Below are 24,792 nucleotides of genomic sequence, written 5' to 3'. Positions count from 1 at the left end.
CACGGGCCTAAGCCCGCGGGGAGGGGGAACCTGCACGCCTGCTGCGGAGCTGGTGGCGTGAGGGCGACGTGAGCGAACCGCGGGGACAGCAGCGACGGGGGTCCCCTCAGGCCGCCCGCCAAGGACCGGCCGGGGGGACGGCACCCCTCAGCCACCGCGCCCGCGCGTAGGAGCGGGGGGGCCGCGGGAGACGCTCGAGTGCTCCCCCCCAGGGAGGGGCGGGGCAGGGAAGCCCGCGCCGAGCCCCTGGGCGAACGTCGGGCCCACTGTCAGACGCCCAGAGAGGGGGAGATCTGAACGAGGGCAAGAAGGGGACGTCTCGGTTGTGGCGCACCCTGCCCCCCACGCAAGCTGCGGGAGGGAGCGGCGTACCTGGGAAGCGATGCTCCTCCGAAAGGAACAGGCTGCCATGCCTGCACCGCCAGGCGGAAGGTCGCAGCCGTCCCTGGCCCCCCACGTCTCCTTTCCGCCCGCCCAGGGGCGGGCTGGGTCGTACCATTCTGGAGATGGGGGTGGGAAGGGAAGGAAGAGTCTGTTGGCCCCAGTTGCGCGGAGGAGGTGCGCAGAGGCAGAGAGGGCTGTTCCACTGCGCAGGGGCGGGGGTAGAGCGGCGGAGCGAGCGCGGCAGGCCGGAGCGTTTCGCGGAGAAGCGGGAGCCGGCCTGCGCGGCCTCTGCCCCTCCGTCTCTGTCGGCGGCGGGGCGGTAGGGGCGACATGAGCACGCACTCCATCTCCAAGGTGAAGGGGGGGGGGGAGCGGGTAACGACGCCCTCCGACCGCTGCTCTGGGCGCGCCGGACGGCCACCGGGTTTCCCCACCCGCCTCGGCGAGGCGGCTCCGGGTCTGATGCCGCGGCGGCGGCCGGGCGGGCGGGGCCGGCGTGCCCGGAGCGCTGGCTGCGCCCTCGCCGAGGCGGGATGGGGGCTTCGCCCGCCCGAGCGGCTCCGCCGGAGCGGAGCCTGCCGGGCGCCGTGAGGAGAGCAGCGCGGTTGTGCGGGCGCTGAGGGAGCCGGCCCGCAGAGTTGTCGGGGCTCCCCCTGCGCCTGCTCCTCATCCTGTCCTCACCCGCTGCCGTTTCCCTCGTCCCCTGTGCCCAGCTCCCTCCTGCCCTGCTGTCAGCCCCTTCCCTTGCTGTGTCCAGTCTTGGCGGCTCTTTGTCCGTGCCCAGACCCTCAGGGGTCCCGTTTTGCCCAAGGCGCTTTCTCTTTTTTTTCCTGGCAAACAGCCCTCGTGCCTTGCTCTTTTGGCCTGTTAGCACACGAAAAGCGCTTGTGCTTGAGGTAAACTCTGCTAGAATTGGGCAGTGGTGTTGCAGCTGCAGGTTTTGTCAATTCCAGCTGAAGTCTGGTGGCATCGCTGGCTGCCACTTTGAAACACTTACTGTGTCTTTCCCCCCCAAAGTAATTGAATAGAGAAATAAAAAAAAAGTGCTGTCACTCACGCGTAATCTTAAATATCTATTGTGGCTGTGATATTTTTGAGCTGAAAGCTTTTATCTGGCCTGTAGTCAGGGTTGGCAGTGCGGGCTGTGCATTCAACAGGCTATGAGTTGTATGTAGCAAGACTGAAATTGTGGTGTCAAGCGTTTAACTTCCTCTCTTGCTTTATCATGTAGTGAACAACACCAGCGGTTCACAGCAAGAAGGGGTGCGTTTTATCTTTGGAAGACTCCTGTCTCTTATATTGTTTTTCACTGAATTGTGACGTGCAGGTGGATCCTTTGGTATGGAAGTCGCTGCACAGGTTATTACTTTCAGGAGTAAAAGTAAATAGTTCCAAACAAAGTTAAAACTCAACCCGAAACAGGTGGATTTCCCTTTCAAAAATGGCTGTGGCCTTTAAGTAGATGGTGAAACGTCCCCCCACCCTGCCTCCTGTGTCTTCCATGTACTGCTAGTACTTTGCCATTTTTATATTCAGGTCTCTGCTATATTGCAGTGAGGTAGGGAAGTCCAGTGCTTGTAAAGCATTAAATAGTATTTGTGTTTCCTTTGATTAAGCATACATTGTTTCTTCTTTTATATATATGGTTTGTAGTTACTTTGGCCAATTCCAGTTATGCTGTCATGAATTACTGTTCTGACGCATTGTGGGTACTGTAGCATAAATACAACTGTAACATAGCTTTTGGTAGTGGAATTATTCCAGAGTGTTTAGGATCTGTAGAATAACCACAACTTTTGTTGAGCCAGCTTTAGGTGGTTGTTAATTTACATGGTAAAATGGAAGGTATCTGAGGGCATCTCCAATTCATAAGGCTGTTTTTTAGAGGAGGCCAGTATTGTTATCAGTATTTTACTGGCATCTCTTACTTGTATAAGAAAGGAAGTAACATGTCCGCAGTCACCCAGCAGACTAGTGGCTGGGATCAAAACTGAACATACCTCTGGAGTTTTATTTTCAGTGTATCATTCTTATGCTAGTGGCTGAACTGCCCTAGGTTGAGATCAGTAATATTTGCTTGGAAGAGCATCTCCATTGAGAAATAAAGGATTGAATCAGTGTGTCTTCAACACTTGCCTGTTTCCTTTCCCTTTGCTGTAGCACAAAAGCCTCACAGTTAGAGTTGGGGAATGCATATGATTTCTGATATATAGGAAATCATTATAATAACTCTTTTAAAGAGATGAGGTTTTATTTGAGTGAATGTGGGAAGAAATTTCAGATTTTCTGGAGGAAAATGGGAAAAATCTTCCAGAATTCAAAGCTTAATGCTTGTGCTTTATTTCCTCCTCCTTTGTGTGATGAAATGGATCTAACTGGGAGATGACTTCTATGTGCAGGACTTACTGGAGGCAGGGTTTTTCTTTATCTGAACCTTTTCCAAGCTATTTGTCATTACACTTCTATCCATTTTTGCTTTTTCGAGTTGGGATGAACTTGTCCTCTGTAGCTAGGGCATCTGATTGGCTTTTGTAAGTGACTTAATATGCATTGCATTATTCTGGATTACCTTTTCCATGCATCCTAGCCTCTTGTGCTTTTCTTGTATTGTTTTTTAACTAAAACTCTACTGAAGAAAACTCTATTGATACATCCTCAGGGAATCATTTCCTCTTAATTCTAAACATGTTGGAGGTTATGAGAAGTTTAAAGAATCTGCAGCTGTTCTAGTTGATGGTTGACTTGAACATAAGGGAAATACGAAAAAGTTCATCCCAAATATGCTGGGATAACGCTTCCACTGTTTTCCAGCTTGAAACAGGAATATAAAGGGACAACATGCAAATTGATATCCTTAAGGTGCTGGTAATTCACTGAAATAAAAGCAGAATAAAGTGGCCTCAGGAGCCAGTCAGATTGGTTCTCATATTGAAGTGTTTGGTTGTTTTTGTTTTTTTACTATTGTCTAGGGCTGCTTTGTTTTTAAACCACCTTCCAAGAAGAGAAGGGTGCGTCAGGAAACAGGTTAGTGCATTTTGATACATGTTTCTATGCTTGAGAAGGGTTAATCCTGGAAGGTTTACCATATCTGGTTGAGTTCTGTCATAGCTGCGTGAGGATTTCTGTTCTTCCTTGGCGCTGATATTGCTGAAAACTCATTTCTTCAGAGGGACCCTAGAAAATGGTTGGCTAGTGTAAATGTTTTATTTTTTTCATCTCCAGCAAAAAAGATTTGTCTTTGAACAATTTTTCTATGAGAGTACTCCTTTCCATGCTACTGTAAATTGTGTACTGACTGACAAAACTATTTACTTGAAGACTCTGAATGAGACATTGAGTACCAGAAATTAAATCCCATTCGTAAGTCTCATATTCTGGATAGTTTGCCTAAGTTTCTTGAGGAAAAGAAGGAAAAAAAAAAAAGCCATTTGTGAAGATGCCATGGCTTCTGTCCACTAGTATTTGTTGTATATATTTTCCCCAGTCGTATATGCTGTGTATACATGTCTCTTGTCATTTGAAGAAGACTGAACAGGACTGAATCATTGGAGCCACAGATAATGCTGCTTGAATAATTGATGTTTGAGACTCAGTTAGGAAACTTACTGTTCTTATTCCCAGGTTAAACTTTTTTGGCATCACCAGAACTGTCAAAAGGTAGGCCAGTTGGTATTACAAAAGTGGAGGGGAAAGTAATGAGGCCAGCTTTTTGTGAAAATCACCACAGGCTCATGCATTACTTCCTGTAAAACCTGCTTTAAAATTAATCCCAACTTACTTTTTCTATGAGACTTGGCAAATCTGTAGCTTAGGGAATGAGAGACAGGGAAATAGAATCCAGTCTGTCATTCTATTTCTAAATAAATCAACAATCAAGACCTATGCATTTAAACCACATTGAAATTTTACCCTTTACTGTATATTATGTTTTCATTTCTGCAAGATTAGTAATGCTTGGACAAATCTTGCTAAACACGTTGTTCTAGTTAGCAGGTGCTTTAAGACAGAAAAATAAATTTGACTGAACTACCCCTAAAAGAGAGGTGGAGGTGAGCTAGTTTTCTGCTCACAATCAGTTAGTTGGTTAGAATGTTCTAAATAATCAGTACCTTGATGTGCATCCATCCAGTCTGGAATCCCAAGCTTGTCAAGTGTGAAGTTGTGAAACTTCACAGGATGGATAGTTGATAATACTGTTGCACCTCACAAAAGGCCTTCTGTGTGCATTTGCATCTATAGTTTGATTTTTGATGGTATAAAAAGAGTATTATTGGTATATTACTTGGTATATTACCATGTGATGGCTGGATTTTCTTCAACTGAAAGCCTAAGACCCTGTGTAATCAGAATATGTTAAGTGTTTTAATTGATTTTTCTTAAGGATGCAAATAGGTGTTTAGGGGAGACAATGAGGGATGCCTCTGGTTCCTCATTTACAGAGCTGTTTTGAGTTGTTTTGATGCTTTGGAAGATTGAATGTGCTCATCAACTAATTCTTTTCTAGAAGTCAGACCACTGCTGCTGCTACATTGAATGGCCACCAAATAGACATTAATGGCTAGCAAATTACTTCTTTTTATATACATACATGTAGAAAAAAATCAATTGTTATGTTTAATGTTGTCTAGTAGCAACAGTTAACAGGCTGTTTACTTTGTTTTGTTTGTCTTTGTGTTCTTCCAGGTGGTGTTAGTAAAGCCTTAAAGCTATAGCAGGCCTGCTAAGCCTATACTGGGAGTAGAAGGATGGTTCCAAGGCTGTGCTTTTTCTGCCACCCACACACACCTTATTTTTTTTCTAAGGGAAATACAGACACTATGAGTGTGGGAGGAAAAGCAATGAGAAAGATCTCACTCAGTTATACTAATTTCTATTCAGTCTCCCATTTTACTCCCACCTCTGTCTTTCCTTCTTAGTTGGAAGACGGTGGAAAGTTTCTGTACTGTGAATCTGTGAGGCAGATAAGCATCTGGAATCCAGATGTATTCAGAAAATATACCAATACATTGTTTTACCAAAAAGGATCTGATTCTCCTTTTCTTATTCATAAAGAACATGTATAGAAGTGAGAGGCAATTTAGAGATGAGCCAGAAATGTAGGTCTGGTTTGTACTTAAAAATTTTGCCGACATAGTTGTGTCAGTTAAATGTATTTTTAAAACATAAATAAATCTGTATTTCATGTAACCTGACAGTCCCGTCCCAGTATACTTTATTATTTTCCAGAAATCCGTTGGGGAACAGAAAGGTTTTTCATGTGTCTTTTACAAGGCTCGATGGTTCATATCTGACTATAATAGTTAAGGAGGATTGAATATTTAATGGGTGAGAGAGACCCACAAAACTTTGTGAAGGGAAAGATTTATTTTTTTTTAATTGAATTTAATTTTAATAATAAAGGCTGTTTCCTCTGATTTAGCCTTTAGCTTATCTGGGACTGGAGATGGAAGCCAGTTCTTTACCTTTTGCCTGCATACTTGGGTAATAGATTCTGTTGTTCCCTCACTTACTGTACCAGAAACCAGCAGTCAATTAATTGGTTAAAAGTCACCTTCTTCAGATATATATGTATATTAAGATGTTCTTGTTTCAGTAGTACTTTTTCATCTCGACAAAAAATGCTTTGTTGTAATAATCTTATTTGTGCTTGCCTTTGCCTTTCCGTCTTTCTAGCTAGCAATTCCACAGAAAGAAAAAATGATTCAGAGGATACTGAGTTGCGGTTTGCTTCTTGTCAGTCTTTATGGGATCAGATCAAATTGGAAACAGAGGTGAGTCTTGTACCTTGTATTAAAGCAGTTTTTTGCATTTATAACAATGCTGTTTGCTTCTTTGTTTCTGGAGATCTTTTTTACACACTTAAAAAGCAATTAGTTAAAGCAGTAAAAGGGCCAGAAATACTGTCAGAGACTGAAATCCCTGTCCAGAATATAAAATGGTAATAATAAATCCATCAATTACACATTACTTTTAATGACAGAACTTTTTAACATGTTTTTCATGATTCAGGCTGCTGCTTCTAAGCTTCTCTTCGTACTGATTGTCCTTTTTATTAATTCCTGGCATACTGCTGTTTTCTACCTTCAATTCAGTTATGTGCTTGCCAGCTGTCTTGAAGATTTTAGGCTGGCCTTAACCTCAGTGTTAAAGAGTTCATTGCAGCCCAGGATTCACTGTAGATTTATGTGAATACAACTGCATGGATGTCAGATACCGAATGACACAGCTGCAAGCATGGTCTATGGAATTAGTATGGGCAGTATCAGTGGGGTTGTCTGTTGGGGACTGGAGTTAATTTTATACTGAACTATGGCCTCTTAATTGTTATGTGTTAGGTGGCATGCTGTTGTCGTGTCCCTATAGCCAACTGGCTTGCATTATAGCATGAATAATTGCTTCCATACAGCAGGGATTTCCTCCTCTATTCAGTGTCAAGAATTCTGGGCAAGTATTCTATATTCCTCTGCCTGCTGTTGAGTTCTAGACATTATGAGAATTTTTTTTTCCAAAGTTTGTTTTGGAATGTACAGTAGAAGCCAGTTGGTTGTAGCTTACAACCTGGACCCTTGGGCCAAACTTACAAATTCCTCCAATTATAGTTCCCTACTATTCCATGATCCAGCTCACTTTTACTAGTCAACACTCTTTTCAAACCATAACTCGCCAGTGCAAAGCAGTGCACTATACCATGGTGCTGATTATAGAGAACACAGAAGTTTGTGAAGGTACGTTTGGTATCATCCTGCCAACTGCTGCAGCTTGATGGGTTAGCTGCCAGCGTCGGCAGTAATGTTAGCAGCTGCACCAGAAACTGCCTTGTCAGCTACACAGTGGACTATAGGGAAGACGACATTCTGTAGCTACTTCTGGAAGACCTTTTCTTGGATCTTCTTTCATTGGCACAGTGTTGCTAAGGCTTTTGAGACAGTGCTTCTGTGTTGCCAACAGTGGCTGCAGGATTTTCAGGCTGAAGAAGTGGTGTTGATTTTTTTTCCTAGTGCTTTGCAAGGATTTCTCCCAGAGCAGCGGGCAGAGCCCATAATAGCCAACGCCTTTCTTAACCACTCAGAAGCATAGAGCCATTGCCATCTGGAAAATCATCATTCTTTCCTGTTCTAAATCTCCTAGCCTTGTTTTCTTTGAGGTTGCTAGGAGTTTGTCAAGTACTTTCTTCTGTTCTTCTCCTGATGGAAGTCAGTTCAATCTACATTGACAAATTGATGTAGACCTTGCCTTAGAGTTTGATTTGCTGAAGGGCAGATTACCTGCAGTTACTTTTGCTACTATACATAGAAATTCTTTTATCCAGCTTGTGGAGTATCTCTGATATTTTTTTCCACTGAGCTTTGAATTACCATCCTTTTGTCACACCATTGGCAAACTTGAAGGTGATGATTGTTCTTACATATAAAATTGTGTGATAATTAATGTTGGAAGGGACCTTAGAAAGTCTCTAGTCTGAACTCCTGCTTGAAGCAGCAGCATCCGTGAGGTCAGTTCAGGTAGGTGAGGGATTTATCCAGTCAGGATTTTATTTCTTACATAGTTTCAGATCCTGTTGTAGTAAACCTGATCCATGGCACAATACCTGGGGAGTGTGTAGCTTGCTGGTTTGGACTTTCATTCTAGGGGTTCTGGTAGTGTGCCAAGGGAGCCTAGCAGGATGTTCTCCACAAAGTTTTTGCCAGGATACTGCTACCTGACAGTTTGTTGGCAGGCCATGTGCTTGTGCTGGTGTTTTTCCAGTTCTCTGGTATCTGCTTTAGGTGTTGAAGAGTGAAGAGGATTTGACTTCCAAGTACTTTGTTGCTGAGTACTCTTGGCCTTTGTATGTCCATCAAAAAATGTGCTGCCATTGTGGCAGCATCATCTGTCACCTGACGATAACATCCTTAAAAGCTGGCAAAAGTACTCCAGGAACTGTCCTTCATTTCTGGACCTTTTTTCTTTCAGTATTGCAAGCAGTTTTGATCCCTGCTGTCAGCAGTGGCCTTGCAAATGTTCTTACCATCTCATCAAGAGCTTTCAGACACATTCCCTTCCTGTAAGGTGAGGAGTTCCAGTTGCACTACCAGGGTCCAGGTTAGAAACAAAAAGCCTAAATGCAGGGCTATAATATGGTAATTTTAGCTCTAATGTGCAGATAATGGTTTTCAGACCACTCAATAGATAATCATGGCCAAACCTAGTGTCACTGCAGGGACTGAACTTCCAGTTCATATAACTTTTCCAGAGTAAGCAGTTTCATGTAAGTGAGAAAGCTGGTCACTTGAAATGCAGAGCAGCCTAGTGTGTTTTCCCGAACACTACCAGAACAGTGCCAGTAACAAAGTTGTTTTGACAAGAAGATGCTGATAGATTTTAAAGAAGTTAAATAAATGTGTAGTGCTGTGGCAGACTGAATTCTGTCTTCACAAGTGCGCTTTGGAAGAAATAATACATACTGTAACTGTGCAAAGTTAAGGATTCAGGTTCTTGTTAGCTTAGTGAAAATGTACAGTAACAATCAGAAGAAGCTGAAGGTTTGATGGATTCTGAAGCAGAAGCCTAGACTGTTACAGGACATAGGGAATACAGGAGCTGTTATGATGCTATTATGAATCTGATGGCGTAAATTCTTCTTTTTAAAATGCCATGTTACAGTTTCTTCTGAGTTGCCATAGAATTTATCAGGTGGAAGCTCAGAGGTGCACAATCGACATCAGAAAGGTCAGAATAATATTTTTTAATACGTAGAGGGTTAAAAAAGTAAAGTTACTTTGTGTACAGTTTTATCAGTTGTTCAGGAGAGCAACAGGAACTCTTCGTTCTAATGGAAATGGAGCTCAGGTTTTTGAGCAGGCATCATGTGCAGTCTCCTGGAGATGCGATCTTAACTCTTGGCAGCAGCCTCATCAATGCTGCTGTAGTTGGCCTTTGCCACTTTGTTTAAAATCAAGGCCACTGCTGTGTGTGTCACTTCTTGTTGCTAATAAATCTTGGTGATGATTTTATTGAGGGCAGGGATATAATCTTGTTTCTAACATCTATGTTCTAGAGTATATATTGATATCCTGAACTTGAGAGTACATTTTTTTTTAATCTGTTCTAGCAGAAGGCATATCTTAAATTAGAGGCAGTTTTTTCAAAGGCATATGCATAACAAAATACAAAATGCTGCCACTATATATTTGCCTTTAAAAGTTTTATCTCCCCGTTTTCTCTCGCCTTCCTATATATTCCTGAGTGTACATAGTCTTGTATGTAAATCATTCTGAAGGGCAAAAGACAGTATAGCAAATGTGGTAGTCGTGTGTTTTAGCATTTTTTCCTGTAAAACATACTTAATGCTTTCCTTTTTTTGGTTGTTTTTTTGTTTTTTTGTTTTTTTTTTTTGTTTGGTTTTTTCTTTCATCCTGAATTGGATTTGGAGGAGCTGAAGGTTTACTCTCATTTAAATCACTGGGAAAAATGTTTACAGGTGTTTCGTAATCCAAGAGAGAATAATAGGAATTTTCATGAACATTCTTCCAGAAACTAATTGTATTGTTTTATTCCTCCTATGTCGTTTATACTTTTTCAGTATGGGGTTTTTTCTCTGTTAAAGCCTGTGGTGTGACAACATAGTTAAGCTCATTTGCTTTCCAAGTAATTGTTGAGGCTTTTGACCAGAAGTTCCAAGATAGGAAATGTCTGTGTTTGCCACAGTGAATAAATTAGCATGTTTATAGTTCACAGGAAAACTTGGTGTTACTTAAAATTTTACTCTGGAGTTTGAAGGATTAAAAACTATGCAGGAAAGAGGTAGGAAAAGGAAAAGACTCTGGTGTTTCCACATTTTTATAAATAAAATCTCTCTGTTTGCAGCAAATACAGGAAGACTTGAATAAGCAGTTACTTGATAATCTAGTAAGTTTTTTGAGACGGTCTCATTCTGAGTTCCAAGAGAAGACAACAGAATGGAGTTGTCAGATGAAGTTCAGAGAAATCCCTACCGCAGCTCTTGTCTTAGGTAACTTTTTAAAGATATATTTTGTTACTTACATCTGCTTAAAACTGACACAGAGATCAAAGAAAAATACATTGCTGACTTCCAGCCATTACTGCGATCAGTATCAGTTTCAGAAATGTTAACAAGAGGGATTGGGCTGGGAGAAGGAAGCAGGGCAAGACCTTCTCTCCCTTGGTATGCATAATAGTCCAGTGAGTTAACGCCTTCCTTAAAGGTCTGTCTTAAGCAGCCAGTAGGGATATTTTATTTTTATTTATTTTTTTGGCCCCTTAGGCACTGGAGATGCTTTGATTGTCCCTGCTTCTGCCACCAACGTGCTTGGTGGTTTCTATGACTAACTGTGGACATAATTACACGGTTACACAGCTTCTGTATTTCTGATACGTGTTCTTGCAGTGCATCTTTACATGTAGGAAAGCAGTGTCTTTGTCTTGGAAAAGAAGTAGAGTGAAGAAGATAGTTGAAGATCATATTACTGAAGTTAGTGAAGTTCTGAAGTCTCTTTTTTTTGGTTGGTTTGTGGGGGGGTTTTCCCCCCCCTCCTTTCTTTCAAAGGGTTGTAACTGTAATCCTAAACCTGCTTCAAGGCAACCTGATTGCATTTTCATTGGATCATTTTGGGGAACTTAAAATCAGGCCTGCATTCACATTTACCATGTGAGCACTAACGAAGCCTGGAAGGTGGTCTGTTTTGTAGGTAGTAGGAAATGAGAAGTTCCTACTCTGAATATTTCTGTGGAAGAAGCTGTGAACTGCCTTCTGGAGGGCCTGGTTCTTTTTGGTTTTTGATTAAGGATGTTATCAAAGGCAGCAAATAGTGAGCAGTTCATGGTAAATTCAGACTATAGTTCATACTAACTCATAGTAATTTTCCTCCTTACATAAGCTATGTGAGGATCCAGGTCTCAGGTGTATGCACTGCTCCTCTTGTAGAGGAGTTGAATTTCATAATCTTGTCTGCAGGCCTTAGATGACTGTGGATGACTTCTGAGGGTATGAATAGCAGGGAGGTTAGAAAACCAATGCTATTCCTTGCAGGTTTGCACCCTTGAGAAATCTTTGTTTTTTAAAAAAAAAACAAACTATATGAAGGGTCTTTGCAATGATTCCCTCCTCCTTTTAATCAGCTAGTATTAACATGTATGTCTAATCTTGATGCTAGTTTTTCATCTTTCCTCATAGGTGGTGTGATGCTTTTCATTCCTTCCTAGACTATTTGAGAGATCTTCTGGTCTTCTGGCTTTTGTCTGCTGTTCAGTTTATTATTCAATCATTGTGGTTACGAATCACGGGAAAAATGCCCTTGAAATGTTTGGGTTTTTTCTAGGTGTAAATGTTACAGATCATGACATGACTTTTAAAAGTCTTTCGGAAGTCCTTCAGGATGACATTACTCCTTATGTAGCCTTGCTGGAAGCCAAAGATTGCCCAGGTGAGTACTGCAATAGCTTTGCTACTGCTTCTGAATAAGCTATCAATTAACTAGAAGTTTTAGCTTTTGCCCCCAAATGTAAGAATAATGGGATGGAGGGATCTTGAAGACTCTCTAAAGATTTGCTCAATTCCATGTTAACATAGCAATCATGCCTACTGTATTTTAAGAGGTATTCAGTTCTCTTGAAAACAATGAAGATTGAAATACTACTTAGTTGTAGCTTAAATGTCAAGAGCATGCTGCTTCGTGTATTGCATGTTGATACTGTAGGTTGGCTTTCCTTTTGTTTGATTTGGTATGTATGTATGCTTACAGTCACATTATTACAGTGTGGGAATGGGTCAAATAAAATTTTGTCCCACTCTCCTTGCTCCTTTGTATTTTTTAAGTAAAATAGGGCAGCATCCCCAGATCTATGGATTGGGTGCCTTACTTATTTTTAGGTTGCTCTAAGTGCATGTGGCAGAATTCAGGAAAGGCACAGGGCCAATTCCTTAACCTGAATGGTTGCTATCTAGGCAAAATGATAGGATAATTTTTAATGCATTAACAACATGCATATCATGAATACTTTAAAGCTTTCTGGAGCATGAGGTGTGCATTCTGGAGAGAGGAGGATAGTTAGAAAAGTGACAAATAATAAGAGGTAATTTGGGGTAATTTTTTAGAGTGTGAGTTGGAGAAAGTGTAACCAAATAACCAAATGTCTTTCCTGTGTGTCTACAAATGTTTTGTGAAGGTATAAAAAATCTGATGCAGAAGCTGATGGGGCAGCTTATGAACTGCTGTATAGATATAGATGAGGACTCATTCGAAGATGACAGCCATGTGCAGGTTCCCCAGAATAAAATACGTTGTTCAATGACTTCTCTTATCAACTGGTATAAGAGTGTAACGAAGGTATGATTTTTTTAATATTTTGTTTTTATCACCAGTTTATAGAAATGCCTGGTGTTTAGATGCTTTTTTAAAAAGAATTAAATACATTTCTGTGCCATAGTGAAAAAGTGCCAAAGGTTAGCTTTTAGTTTAACACTAAGAAATAACTGAGATTGAGGTGATTTGAATATAAATCTCGAACATAGATAAAAGTGGAGTTAGTTTCTGATGCGGTATGAATATTGGAATTCTGAAAAACAAGCAAAAAGTACTATTTTATCCTATATTTTATTTGGAACTAGAAGCTTAAAATGCAGCATCAACTCTGTGCCAGAAGCTTTCCTCCCAGGAGTACTGAGTAAGACAGAACAGTGATCCAGGGGAAAGGCACTGTATTAGTGCTAATGCATCATTATGTCATCTGCAGCCCACACTAAATGGACAAGCAGTGAGAAAATAACTTTCAAAATGTTTTTGTATCTTTTGTATTTACTAAAGCTAATGAAACTTTAAGTTTTATCTCATGAAGAACTCATTTTCTGATGACTTTGTCAGAGCAGTGTGTTAAACCAAAGTTAAATGAGTGCATGCTCTTTTTATTACTGAGTAAAAATACAAGAAATGGGCAATTTCCATGTACACAACTCCAGTCTTCTCCCTCAATCCCAACGATTTCACTAGTTCTGTCCCACAGAGCTATTCATGTCTTTCTTGGAATGTGGGTTTTTTAAATGTGTTTATTCTTTATACTTCATGCTATGCCAAACAGAAGGAAAAGAAATTGGAATTATAGGTGTTAATAATAAATACAACTGTAGCAAAAAGTCAGTCATGTAGCTTTAGAGCATTATAATATCATAGATGTGATTCAGTCTTTTTGTTTTACTGTCTTCTGTTTGTTAATGAATGGCTTTAAAGAAAACAGATTCTGAAACTACGAGAAAAAAAAGAAATTCCTCTTCTAGACACTGGCAATCTCCTCCAGTTGTAGTTATATTCAAAGACATGGAAAGTTTCACCACAAAAGTACTTCAAGACTTCATAGTCATCAGCAGGTAATGTGACCTGAAGTTTAAGTCTTCCACTCCTTTACCCGTTTTCTGTTTGCCACTGTTTTGAAGTGTAACAATGAGACCAGCGGAGAGTTGGAATGAAATCCTGATGCTGCTTCTTTGCAGCAGTGATTGAACAAAAAACTATTTGCTAGGTTTTGGGGATAAATTATCCTAAAGCTAGCTTGGGACTCTGAATCAGAGTGCCTAAGGGCTGGGTTGAGCTGCTGGGTGACTGATTTAATTCTTTACATAAGAGGATTTACTGGTGACTAGTTGTTAGAGAATTCGTGATTGTGAAACTGATTTTTTAAGATGCCTAGATTTCTTCTGTAGACTCTTAAAATTGTTTTCAGAGTATATTTTTTGTGTGATTACTGATGTAATGCTGCTTAAAGGTCATTAGCTTGCTAGTAGGAGTATATAAAACTTAGCCAGAAAATTTCTCAGTCTTGGCCGGATCTGTAATTAGCAGCTGACTACTTCAGGTTCTCCTGTGCTTCTGTCCTTCCTTAACCTGTCTTCCTTGATATCATCTCATGCATTCTAATCAAAACCACATGCTGTTCTCCAAAAAAGAGCATCTCACACTTAGCCCCCAGGTTGAAACTACAGTAGCAGCAAAATTGGGGCCCCAGTTGTACAATTAATTTAGTTGCAGCGTGTGCACCTGATGTTCCCTCTAAACAATGCTAAGCAATTTCACTTGCTGAGACACCCACAAATATTTTTCTGCTTCAGATCTGGCACATGGGTTCTCTAGGAAACATTTCAAGAAGTAAAATCAGAAATGTTATCTGGAAATAATTAGGATGTAAGGCAGGGGAGTATGAGGTTTTGGTTGTTTAAGTGTTGTGGTTTATTTTGCTTTTTTTAGGAAGCATAAGTACCTATTTATGATTATATGGAATGTAGGTGAAGTGCAGTTCAAGTCTGTCAGTCTGCTATTTGCAAATACGCTTTTTTAATATGCTTCAGAAAAAAGGTTTAGAGGATTCAAATGACCTTATAACTAAAGATTGTCTTGATTAATGTCAAGTAGAAGATGGGTGAAATGGAAGCTCGACAGAGTTGCATAATACTTTGTAAAATATCTTTGTGATTATTATAGAGATGGGGTTTATTCTCTCCGTTTTATTCTTAAACATGTTTAGTAATAGTGTTGAAGTAGGTATATGTGAGAGATTCTTCTGATTTTGTTAATCACAAGTTTCAATTTCTCTTTGATACTCTTTTAGGTTATGAACAGTTGACAATAATATATGAAGTTTGTAGGCTTTATGTTTAAGTCTCTAGCAAAGGACTTGAGGAATTAGAGAAATTAAATCATTGCGGATTAACACCTAAAACACCAAGGTCAAAAAGTTGCTGTGGTGAAAACAAGAGGAGAGGAATAAATTGTCAATTTTAACCTAGAAGATATTTAATATAGAAGAATTTGTATCTCCTTGAAATTAATAAAAACTGGAAAATAATGATGAAAAAATATTGAAAGCACTGTATTTTGGGTAACTTGTAGGCTGTTCACAAGGAATACAGCATTCTGTCCTCGTTATGAGTTCTCAAAGCATAAACTAAAAAATTATCTGAAAAGAAAGATTGACCCTGGAGAAGTTCTGTGTTTCCATTATACTTAAAAAAAAATAAATTCCAACATTAGAGGGTTTTCATATTTATTTTAGTTTTATTAAATGGTGTAAGATTTGTAAATTTTCTTGAGACTGTTAGCTGTTTAATGTCCCTTCTTATTTTTTCTGTATTTCATTGAAAAAAATAATTCCTATTACAAGATTCAGTTCTCTGAATTCAACATTTTTGGGAAGATAGAACCAGTATAATACTGTAACTGAAAAGGTGCTTTTGGTGCCACTTCCTGCAAATTGAATCCTAAAATAAACTTTAATTTGCTTTTCTACTTCATAGCTTTAAGTAGCTTCCTTTCTTTTTCTTTTTACTCCACATCAAAACTCTTCTGGTTTACTGGCAACAAATCTTTTAATTTACCCCTTTCTGCTTCTGAGCTCAGTACTGTAGTAGGAACATAATGCATTTGTTTCATGATTTTCTATAAGTAACTATCATGTTTTTTTCTCCCTTCCCCCATGATCTAGTCATCATATCCGTGAATTACCTCTAGCGCTGATTTTTGGAATTGCTACATCTCCAATGATTATCCACAGCTTACTTCCTCACTCTGTTTCCTCTCTGCTGTGCATAGAGCTTTTCCAGTCCCTTTCCTGTAAGGAGCACCTGTCTACTATAATTGACAAGGTAATTCCCTTTCTGTATAGGAGTGTGTGTGTATTCAAGCACAGTGTACATGTAGGGACTTAAAACTAGGTTTGTCTGAAACTTTTGAAATGGAATCTGTTCCTGAGAGCTGTGGAGTTTGGATATTGCTACTCACAGCTACAGAGTAGCTTAATACTAGGAGCTTCCTTCTCACACTGAGACACGCTCACATACCTGCTTTCATCTTTCGTTTACATTGGCATCTGTGCAAACATCCTTGGGCACTTGCACTTTGACATTCCTACCTCTTCATTAAGGTAGTACTTTAATTTGAGTTTTACTTTGTTCCAGAAAAGATAGCTTTAAACATAGAAAAATACAGTTCAGCCTGAATTTTGCCACCTGTCAAAAATTAGTAGTTATCCAAATGTTCAGGCCATATAGACGCTGTGCCTGTGCAATTCTTGGTACACCACTTCGTGCAGGATTTCCAAAATCAGTTACACATGCTGGAAGTAGTGGTATCCCTGGCTGTTACATCAGTCTCTGTTCTGTTTGTAACTTTAAGAATAAACACAAAAATCATGTTCAGCAAAGCTAACTTCAAATGTTCCATATAAGTAAAAGGTACTTAAAAAAATGTAGTGAAATATTAAACTGAAAATCAATTCAATCTTTGCATGTATATTTTAGTAGAAATACTGGTTTTAGAAGTTGGCAGGTATTTAGTATCTCAGTTGAATGCTAACGCATGCTGAGAGTTGTATCAAATTGTATATAGAAATTTTGCTGAGATGAATTTAGGAAAAAATTTCTGCTATGGGTACTTTTCCTTTTTGTCTCCTTTAGCTGCTTCTGACAGCCCGGTGTCCATTTAAACTGGGTGAGAAAGTTCTGAAGGTTCTCATCAACATATTCTTGTACCATGATTTTTCTGTCCAGAATTTTATCAAAGGATTTCAGGTAGGCAATGGTAACAAATTATGGTTGTGAAAAAGAAGGGTAGTTACTGGGCACTGAAAGATTTCTTAGGTCCTAATGTTGTCACTGAATTGGATGGAAAAATGTCCTTTGGGAATAGTTTGGATCTTGAACAGGTGGGTGTTTTAAAACCTGAACTGCTAAGGTTTTAAGGGGAAAACTTGTGGGACAGATATGAAGAAGCATGTAAAAGCTTACTCTGCCATAAAAAACTATATTTAAAGGTTACATTTAAAAGGGTGACCTGCCTTAGTGGGTTGGAAGACCTCTGTTTTGTTATAGATTAATATGTAGCTTCTAACACCCCTGGCAGAACTCTCCAGCTCTGACCTGCTGTACCAGGTCCTTGTATTCTGATTTGTCATGCTGTGAGTAGGCTGCAGCAGTGTCTCTTCCCTAGAGAAGAGGGAAGTGCTTGTTCCAAGCAAGCTTGTGTGGCAATGCAGGAGACAAAGTGGAAGACTTCAGGATTTCCAAAAATATTCTATATGGAGCATGCTAATTATATTTTTGTTGGCTTATATAGATCTTCATATCTAGATGTATTTCTGTGTCTGAGTCTCCTTGTAGCTTTTGTGGATTGTGGACAAGAGTTGTCCAAAGAATTTGTAGTCCCTGAAATCTGGTTTAATGCAGGATTGTGAAGTTATTTCTTGCCTGGTTCCGTGCTTGAACCTGTTAGTAAAATATGCCCTTTTAGTCTCATATACATTTAGAGCATCTCAGATTCTTTGATATCTAAGACTCATGATTACATGCGTCCAGGAGAAATGTCCTGGCAGTAGTACCTCTGCCTGCAGATGGACCTACATAGACTTACACATGAAAGTTTCAGCTCCTTATTTGAAAGAGTCATCAGGATTTAATGATTCCCCATTAGCCTGATAAAGAGATACAAGTCCTGTCCCTGAGAGCATATATGGCTGTGTCCTTGTGCATTAAAAGTATTCAAGGATAAAGCAATTTCAGATCAGCTTTCCTAAGTGATAGATACAAGGGAACACCATCATCTCATTATGCCTAGGAGTGATATTAACTCTTCTGACACGGAGTGTCTTTCCTCTTTGACAGTTTTTATGTTTTAAAAGTTTTTAGTGAGGTAGTTTGATCAGGTTTTTGTTTTGTTTTTAAGAATAGACATAAGTATATGATGCTATTCTGCAAGGCTCTGATGCTACAAACATTTAGTGCAGCTGAAATCAGTGATAAAGCTTGTTTGCACATCTATATGGTAAAAACTTAGCAGTGTATTTTTGTGTGCATGAAACAGAAATTGAAATTAGGACTAAGCGTGCTTGTGTACAGTAGTTGTTTTTCATATCTTTAAACACATTCTTTGTTATTTGTGAGCATTGGAGCTGAATATGTAATCTAAAGAATCTGGTAATCAATGTAAGTGAATAAAAAATATTTGACAAGCTGTAGTTATCCTTATGTAAAAGGTGGGAAAGAGGAAGTACTGAAGATGAATAGCGCATACAGAAAAAAAGGTAATTATGTGACTGTGTTTCAAACTGAATACTCAGTGTCCTGTAGAGACTTATGGAATATTTATGAGCTGTAATGATATTTTTTTAAAGGAATACCATTATTGCCATTGTGGTACTTGCACTGTAGTAATAAGAAAGCATTAAAAGGCAGATAGAGCAGAGAGGATGGATTTTATTAACATCACTGGTTCTTGCTTTGTTTTTCAGCTCTGTGTTGTGGAGCACTTCTATTCCCAGCCTCTTAGTATACTGTGTTGCCAGCTGGTAGATGCTAAGAAGAGAGTAAATACTTTATCGCATGACCAGTGTGAAAACATTCGAAGACTGCCCTCTTTTAGAAGGTAAAAGGGGAAATAAATTTTTGGACAGTCTTGTATTTAGTCAGCTTTAAAAAAGATAAAAGGAATCTGTATATGTAGCTCTGTGAAAACTATAGATCACTGCTGTGTACTTCAAATCAATCAAAAGGAGAGAGAGTACAGCTTCCATGGTGTGTAATGACTTGTACTTTTTTCTCTTGTTCTTAATACAGAAAGAAACAATTATGAAAGATAACCATAAAGCACTTTGAAACTTGTTAAGCTGACTTGGAGCACAATCTCTGGGGTTTTGGAGTGGCTTTTCAACTTGCTGAATTTGGCTGTCTCTGTTCAAATCTTTCCAAAGAAATCCTTATAGTGCTTAAACTTTAGGGTTTTTAACCCTATAATCTTTAATCATACTTTATATTATAAAAGTTTTATGTTCTTTTTTCTTGCCACCAGATACGTGGAAAGTCAAGTTTCAGAGAAACAGATTGCACTGCTAACATCAGACAGCTTCTTAAAGGTAAAATTTTAAAAATGTCTTTGGAAAGCAAAAATAACTTTCCCAATATATTCATTTGTGGAGCATTGCAAAATACAAGACTAAGATGTATTGTTCTGTATAACATCTTTCATGCAGTACATACTGTGCTTCATGTCCAGTAACGGAGAATTAGGATCAGCAGGTCAAAATTCCAAATCTCTAGGGTTGCCTGATACACCTTTATGCAAAGCTGCGCAATTTATCTTGCATCAGCTTTTAGCTATGTCTAGAAATATAACTGCTTAAAAAGAAGGTTGCAAGCTTTATATATGACCTGGTCTTTTAATGCTTACTCAGACTGACTTTCTTGGAAAGTTAGTGAAGTGTTTGAAGAATCTGTAAGTAATCTTGGAAAACCTCCATACCCTCTGTGTAATTTCTGATTGGACTCAGTAGGGCAGTATTTATGTTACATGTTTATCTGAAGGTTTGTCAAGTGATAAAAGTGAGGCTACTACTATTGTGAGCCCTTCAGGAACTGACCAACAAAGATCTGTTGGTTATTTTCACCAGCTGAACCACTCCCAGTAGAAGCCTTGCTCAGGGTAGAGGTTTTCTCCTAACTCATCATCTCAAGTACAGCTAACTTGTCAGACAAAGGGTACTACTACAGATAAAGCAATTAATTTATCCTAGTAGATCTTCCTGGTCTGTAAGAACTTTTCAAGTGTGAAGAACAATGGTAATGGCTGGAAGAGAGGTTGGTAGCAGGCAAGTTTGCAAGTGCAGTGCAGTTACAGTAGTCAAGGTGAGACATGATTTATATGTGATTTTATGATCCATAGTGTTCAGTGGCAAACATAGCTTAAGCTGGTGCTGTTCCCTGGCTGTTTATTCACAGCTCAGCAGATGTGCCAGCACAACTGCTTGTGTGGCTGTACAATGAACGTATCAATCAAATTAAAGTAACCTGGACAAAAAAAGACAAGACATGGGAGGTTTTTTTGCTGGGTTGTTTCTACAGAATGATTTCCCCAATGCACTTCACTCTGGAGGTACATAAATGCTTCTATTGAAACAACAAGAGGAGGGAAGGAGTGGGAATGAGCAGCTGAGACTTTTTTTGTTGTTGTTTTGTTTTGTTTTGTTTTGTTGAAAGACCATGTAATGGGCTGCTGTTTTGAGAGTTGAATACTCATCATCTTAAACTTTATATGTTTAATAGTGTGCCCCTTATTTCACAAGCCTCATCCTGTAACTTTGGGAAAGAAGCTGGAATTCTTGTGCTTAGGTGCATGTGATGCTTCTGACAAATTTTAATTGAAGATGTTTGTTCTCACCTCTGCAGTAGGAGTAGGACTATTATTGCTTTACCAAGCTGGCAGTGTAGCTTACTCGGGGAGAAAAGGACCTACTGCTGCATTAATGAGGTGCTGTTTGTTCCATATGTGGTACTAATCTACAGTATCATTATTAAGTTTGGAAACACTTTCAAAGTCACTATTCATACCAGTTCATATAAATTTACTGTTCATGTTGTGGACCAGGTAAATTCGCTGTTCAAGCTTAGTACGTAAACCTGCGATACCCTTTGTGAGCTGCAATTTATATTCCGTGTTGTTACCATGGGTTTTAATAACCATGGGAAGAGTTCCACCTATTTAGAATAATCAGTTTTAAAACCAATTTTACATCCTAATTACTTACAGCTTTGTCTGAAAGCTTTCATGGCAAATTTGATTTGAAATTATGTAAATGTGGCAATCTATATTTATGGAAATAATGTTGCATAATCTTTCTAATAATGTTTTCAAACTCTTCTAAAACAATATGCCCTTTAACTCTGTTATTTGGTAAAATACATAGTCCTACTGTATTGCTGTTTATGTATATTAACTACATCAGTCTTCAGCTTGGAAATGACATGAGGGAAATAGAGATGATATAATGCTTTGGGTTTAGAGGAACAAGATCGATGTAGTAGCAGCATTAAAGAGATCTTGTTTTCTTCTCTCAGCTTTTTTTGTGGTGGGGACAGTTGGTTTTTTTTAATGATCCTGGTTAGAATTAAGATACAAACTTACGAGTGTCCACCCTAAGGTCTTGGAAGTAATTTAAACAATTGTTACATTAGTGACCCTTCAATTTTAATAGATAAAAAACGCTACAGGGACAAATGTCTTCAATGTTTTTAATTATGTTGAACTTTAACATCAGATAGCTCTCTGCAGCACTAAGTGTCTTTGTTACTTTCAGTCTTTGCATTGTGATACTTAAATTTCCATGTTCAGTACTTCCTTATATTTCCTGCAGTTAAGGTTTTCCTTTTTAAAAAATCTTTGATGTCCTTTGTTTCAGTTTAACTTTAGAGAACTTCAGTGGCTTGTTTTATTTTTCTCTTTCCATTTGGAATAGTTTGCTCAGAGTTGAGCAGAGTGGCAGTAAAATACATAGAAGATCCTGTGGGTTTCTTTCCTCTTTGTCTGACTAAAAACAGTTGAGTGAAAATGTGATTCACAAACTTAAAAGTAGTCAGCCCAAAGTGCTTTAATACAGCTACCAGAAATTTTGAGTGCCATTTTCCAGAATTGTTACATATGCTTCCATGGGAGGCTGGTGATAATGAGATGCCATCCAGTAAATTCAGTAGCAGCAGTTAATTTTTTCCTAATACATAATATTTTTTTTTTCTGCAGCTCTCAATCTATGAATAAACAAGTCAAAGCACATAGGAGCAGTAACTGCGTATTTCTTTTCTGTGAACTAGTCTTTTTATGCGTACCTAAAGAATAGAAACAGTAGCCACCCACAATATAAGAAATAAATTCTTAAATGCATTTGTAAAACAAAAATGCAAATAATGAGGATTTGAGTAAAAGTAGCTATATAATTTCTCATTGCCTATTAAAGGTACAGTGTATAGTCTTGGTTTTGTGAGATGACATGTCAAAGTATAGTTGAAAATGGTAAAATAATAATGTTAATAACAAATCTCCAGTGAGATGAAGTAAGAAAACAGAAGTTAATGATATGCAATGTGATTGCAGTGAACTGTTGAAATAAAGGTTTTTCGCACAGTGGTCTTAATTTTAATTTAATACTGGTGATTTAACATAGCACACAACACAATGTCAAAACTTCAGAGTAATTGTAAGTACTTTATGAGAGCTTTAAATAAATGGAAGTCAGAACGACTTACAAAACAATTATTCTGTCACTGCAGGAAGTAACGCAGAAGTTGCTGGAGGACTTGCAACTTTACCATGAAAATTATGTTTCAGTTCTGAGATGTCTTCATGTTTTCACGTCTTCACTTCCAAAGTATCCTTTGGGCAAGCAGGTGATGTACAGTTATTCCATTTCAGTGAAACATGAGGGGGTTTTGTTTATTATTCTGCTGCTTTGCCCCCTGCTTCTTAAAATGGAAAAAGATGCTTTCTTGCTATGGGCAGAGGGCAACAGTATGTGGTTTCTTTAGTGTCGTGGATGATACTTTGTCAGTCAACAGGAAGGAGTTTCCAGGAAGGGGCAGATGCACAGAATAGCAAAAGAATCCACACGTTGACTTTCCCATGTCTGGGATTATCTATATGTATTGCAGGCAGTGTATACTCTTTTGCCACCTGTTAGCGTGCTAGGCAAATTCAGGTGAAGAGGCTGAGTTTTAACAGCCGTCTGTGCAGAATAAAATGATAGTAAGGGAACAGTGATAGTTGTTTGTAGTAGCCATGTTGCTCTAAAGTCATTAAATCCACTTTCTCATGCTAAGCAATTTCTCCTTTCACTAGAAGAGCAATCTATTCTGTGCATGTCCTCTTGTCTGTCAGTTCTCAATGTATTCCACAATGTTAAATAATTTATCACTAACTACAGAACCAGCATGAACTGCCCCAGTATTTGAGAATGAAAAGATGTTTTAGCTGGGGCATTTGACTGGAGTTACTCTCTGTTCTCTGCAGTTACCTTCATCTGCGTGTTAGTTGTTTGAAAGCGGGTGCAGAGCAACATGCAGACTCCAGCAACACTAGTTTAGTTCTAATGCTGTTTCTTTTGCAATCATTCTGCATCTGTGGAAAACAAGCTCCAAAGGAATTACATGTGATGCCAAAACGGCACAGAGTAACTGCTCAGAGACGAATTTTGTCTTTAAGCAGCAAAGGTATTTATTTCATGCAACGCTGGGGAGCTAGCTGATTCGCACTAGGCAAACTAGCTCCAAAGTTTTCAGTGAAAAGTTGGGTATTTTATACAGTTTTTGTGAGAGGTTACACAACATCTTAACATACATATTCATTTGATTTTGACACCCAATCATTCCATTCACAATAGGTGGGATCTAGGTGGAATAGACCTTTCAATTTTCTTTGTTCAACGATTTCCTGACTTGATGGTCTCCTTATCTCCTTCAGGTGCCCACCTTATCTTTTCTAATTATTCAGAGTTCACAAACAGAGCACCACCGAGAGCATTGTACCAAACTCATACTGACTAATTTTTTATATTTTTTTTAAGACCTTGTTCTGTTTCACATGTAACTTTGAAAAGCTTGTTGTAAGAGTTCTGCATGACTTTGTAAAACACTTTATCCTTTCTTCGCCTTCTGTGTAACAGATCAGGGAGCTGCATTGTGCATGTTTGGAAAACCAAGTGTGGGAGACAGAGGAGTATGAGTCATCTCTTCAGCTAGCAAGGTAACTTTTTTCCATTTTGTTTTAATACCACTGTATACATGGAGAATATCAGTCATCAGTTATTCTGGAACTTAAAGCTGAGGATATTACCTGTTGACAGCTAGTTGTGGGGTTATTTGCAAGTGTAAATGACTGCTCTTTTCATTTTGTCTTTCTTCTGTTTTCCATGAAACTCAACCAGGTTCTAATATCTCTTATGCCCTGAGTAATTGTGCTGAAAGCACTGAGATTACTGTGTGTGAATGAGAACATCAGTTGGATTTTGTCTTTTAAACTATGATTGTGTTAGATATTATCAACCAAATTATTAGTTTTAGTTGGCCTAAATTTTAATCTGTTGTGGAAATTAGAATCTGTTCCAAATGAGTAGCTGAGGCCTTTCTTGGTTTTTTATTTTACCACTTTCCCCCTCTCTCCTTTGTCTTAACAGTTTGTACAGGGACTGAGTTTATTTTTTGTGTTACTGTGAGCTTAGGACTTTAGGAGAGCCTACACTTGGCGTTGTCTGTCAGTGTTTTAAATGGAAAAGTCATCTAAAGCAATTTTCTTAACAGACAACGGTTTTAATTGCAGTGTTGCAGCTACAGATTTTTAAACGCACTTTGTCATGGCAGGTGGCTGTTTCCTGATAGCTGCATTCATTCAGATAATACCTTGGTTCTGCCACACAAGGAGCTGATGCAACCCTGTTACTGTAACCGCCTCTTCAGGAGTCTATGAGGTTGTGAGGTTTGATACGTGTGACAGTAAAATTGTGTAGAAAAAACATGATAGTGGTAGGTGGAGGATAACCTAGGCTCATATACACAAGGAGACATACTCTTCAAGCTGTATCTTTGCCACACTGAGTGGCTCTTATGCATCGCCA

The 24,792-nt window shown here is 39.0% G+C and overlaps 2 protein-coding genes across 12 annotated transcripts in view; one reads left to right on the top strand and one right to left on the bottom strand.

The window, feature by feature from the left end:
• RARS2 (arginyl-tRNA synthetase 2, mitochondrial) overlaps positions 1-497 on the bottom strand; it is a 60,492-nt gene extending 59,995 nt beyond the window's left edge. For all 7 annotated transcript variants that reach the window (XM_056343231.1, XM_056343232.1, XM_056343226.1 and 4 more), the window contains exon 1: positions 373-497. In XM_056343231.1, coding sequence (XP_056199206.1) covers positions 373-411 — 39 coding nt within the window. In that variant the 5' untranslated portion in view covers positions 412-497. The remainder of the gene's footprint in view (positions 1-372) is intronic.
• Positions 498-576: 79 nt separating this feature from the next.
• The window catches only part of ORC3 (origin recognition complex subunit 3), a 52,289-nt gene continuing 28,073 nt past the window's right edge, over positions 577-24,792 (top strand). For all 5 annotated transcript variants that reach the window (XM_056343224.1, XM_056343222.1, XM_056343221.1 and 2 more), the window contains exons 1-13: positions 577-738; positions 3,354-3,408; positions 6,058-6,155; positions 10,231-10,375; positions 11,703-11,807; positions 12,550-12,710; positions 13,608-13,744; positions 15,853-16,012; positions 16,823-16,936; positions 18,652-18,785; positions 19,209-19,272; positions 22,457-22,573; positions 23,845-23,924. In XM_056343224.1, coding sequence (XP_056199199.1) covers positions 715-738; positions 3,354-3,408; positions 6,058-6,155; positions 10,231-10,375; positions 11,703-11,807; positions 12,550-12,710; positions 13,608-13,744; positions 15,853-16,012; positions 16,823-16,936; positions 18,652-18,785; positions 19,209-19,272; positions 22,457-22,573; positions 23,845-23,924 — 1,394 coding nt within the window. In that variant the 5' untranslated portion in view covers positions 577-714. The remainder of the gene's footprint in view (positions 739-3,353; positions 3,409-6,057; positions 6,156-10,230; positions 10,376-11,702; positions 11,808-12,549; positions 12,711-13,607; positions 13,745-15,852; positions 16,013-16,822; positions 16,937-18,651; positions 18,786-19,208; positions 19,273-22,456; positions 22,574-23,844; positions 23,925-24,792) is intronic.

The sequence above is a fragment of the Falco biarmicus genome, chromosome 6, assembly GCF_023638135.1.
Source record: "Falco biarmicus isolate bFalBia1 chromosome 6, bFalBia1.pri, whole genome shotgun sequence".
Classification (NCBI taxonomy): domain Eukaryota; kingdom Metazoa; phylum Chordata; class Aves; order Falconiformes; family Falconidae; genus Falco; species Falco biarmicus.
This window is presented reverse-complemented; position numbering and strand designations above follow the sequence as displayed.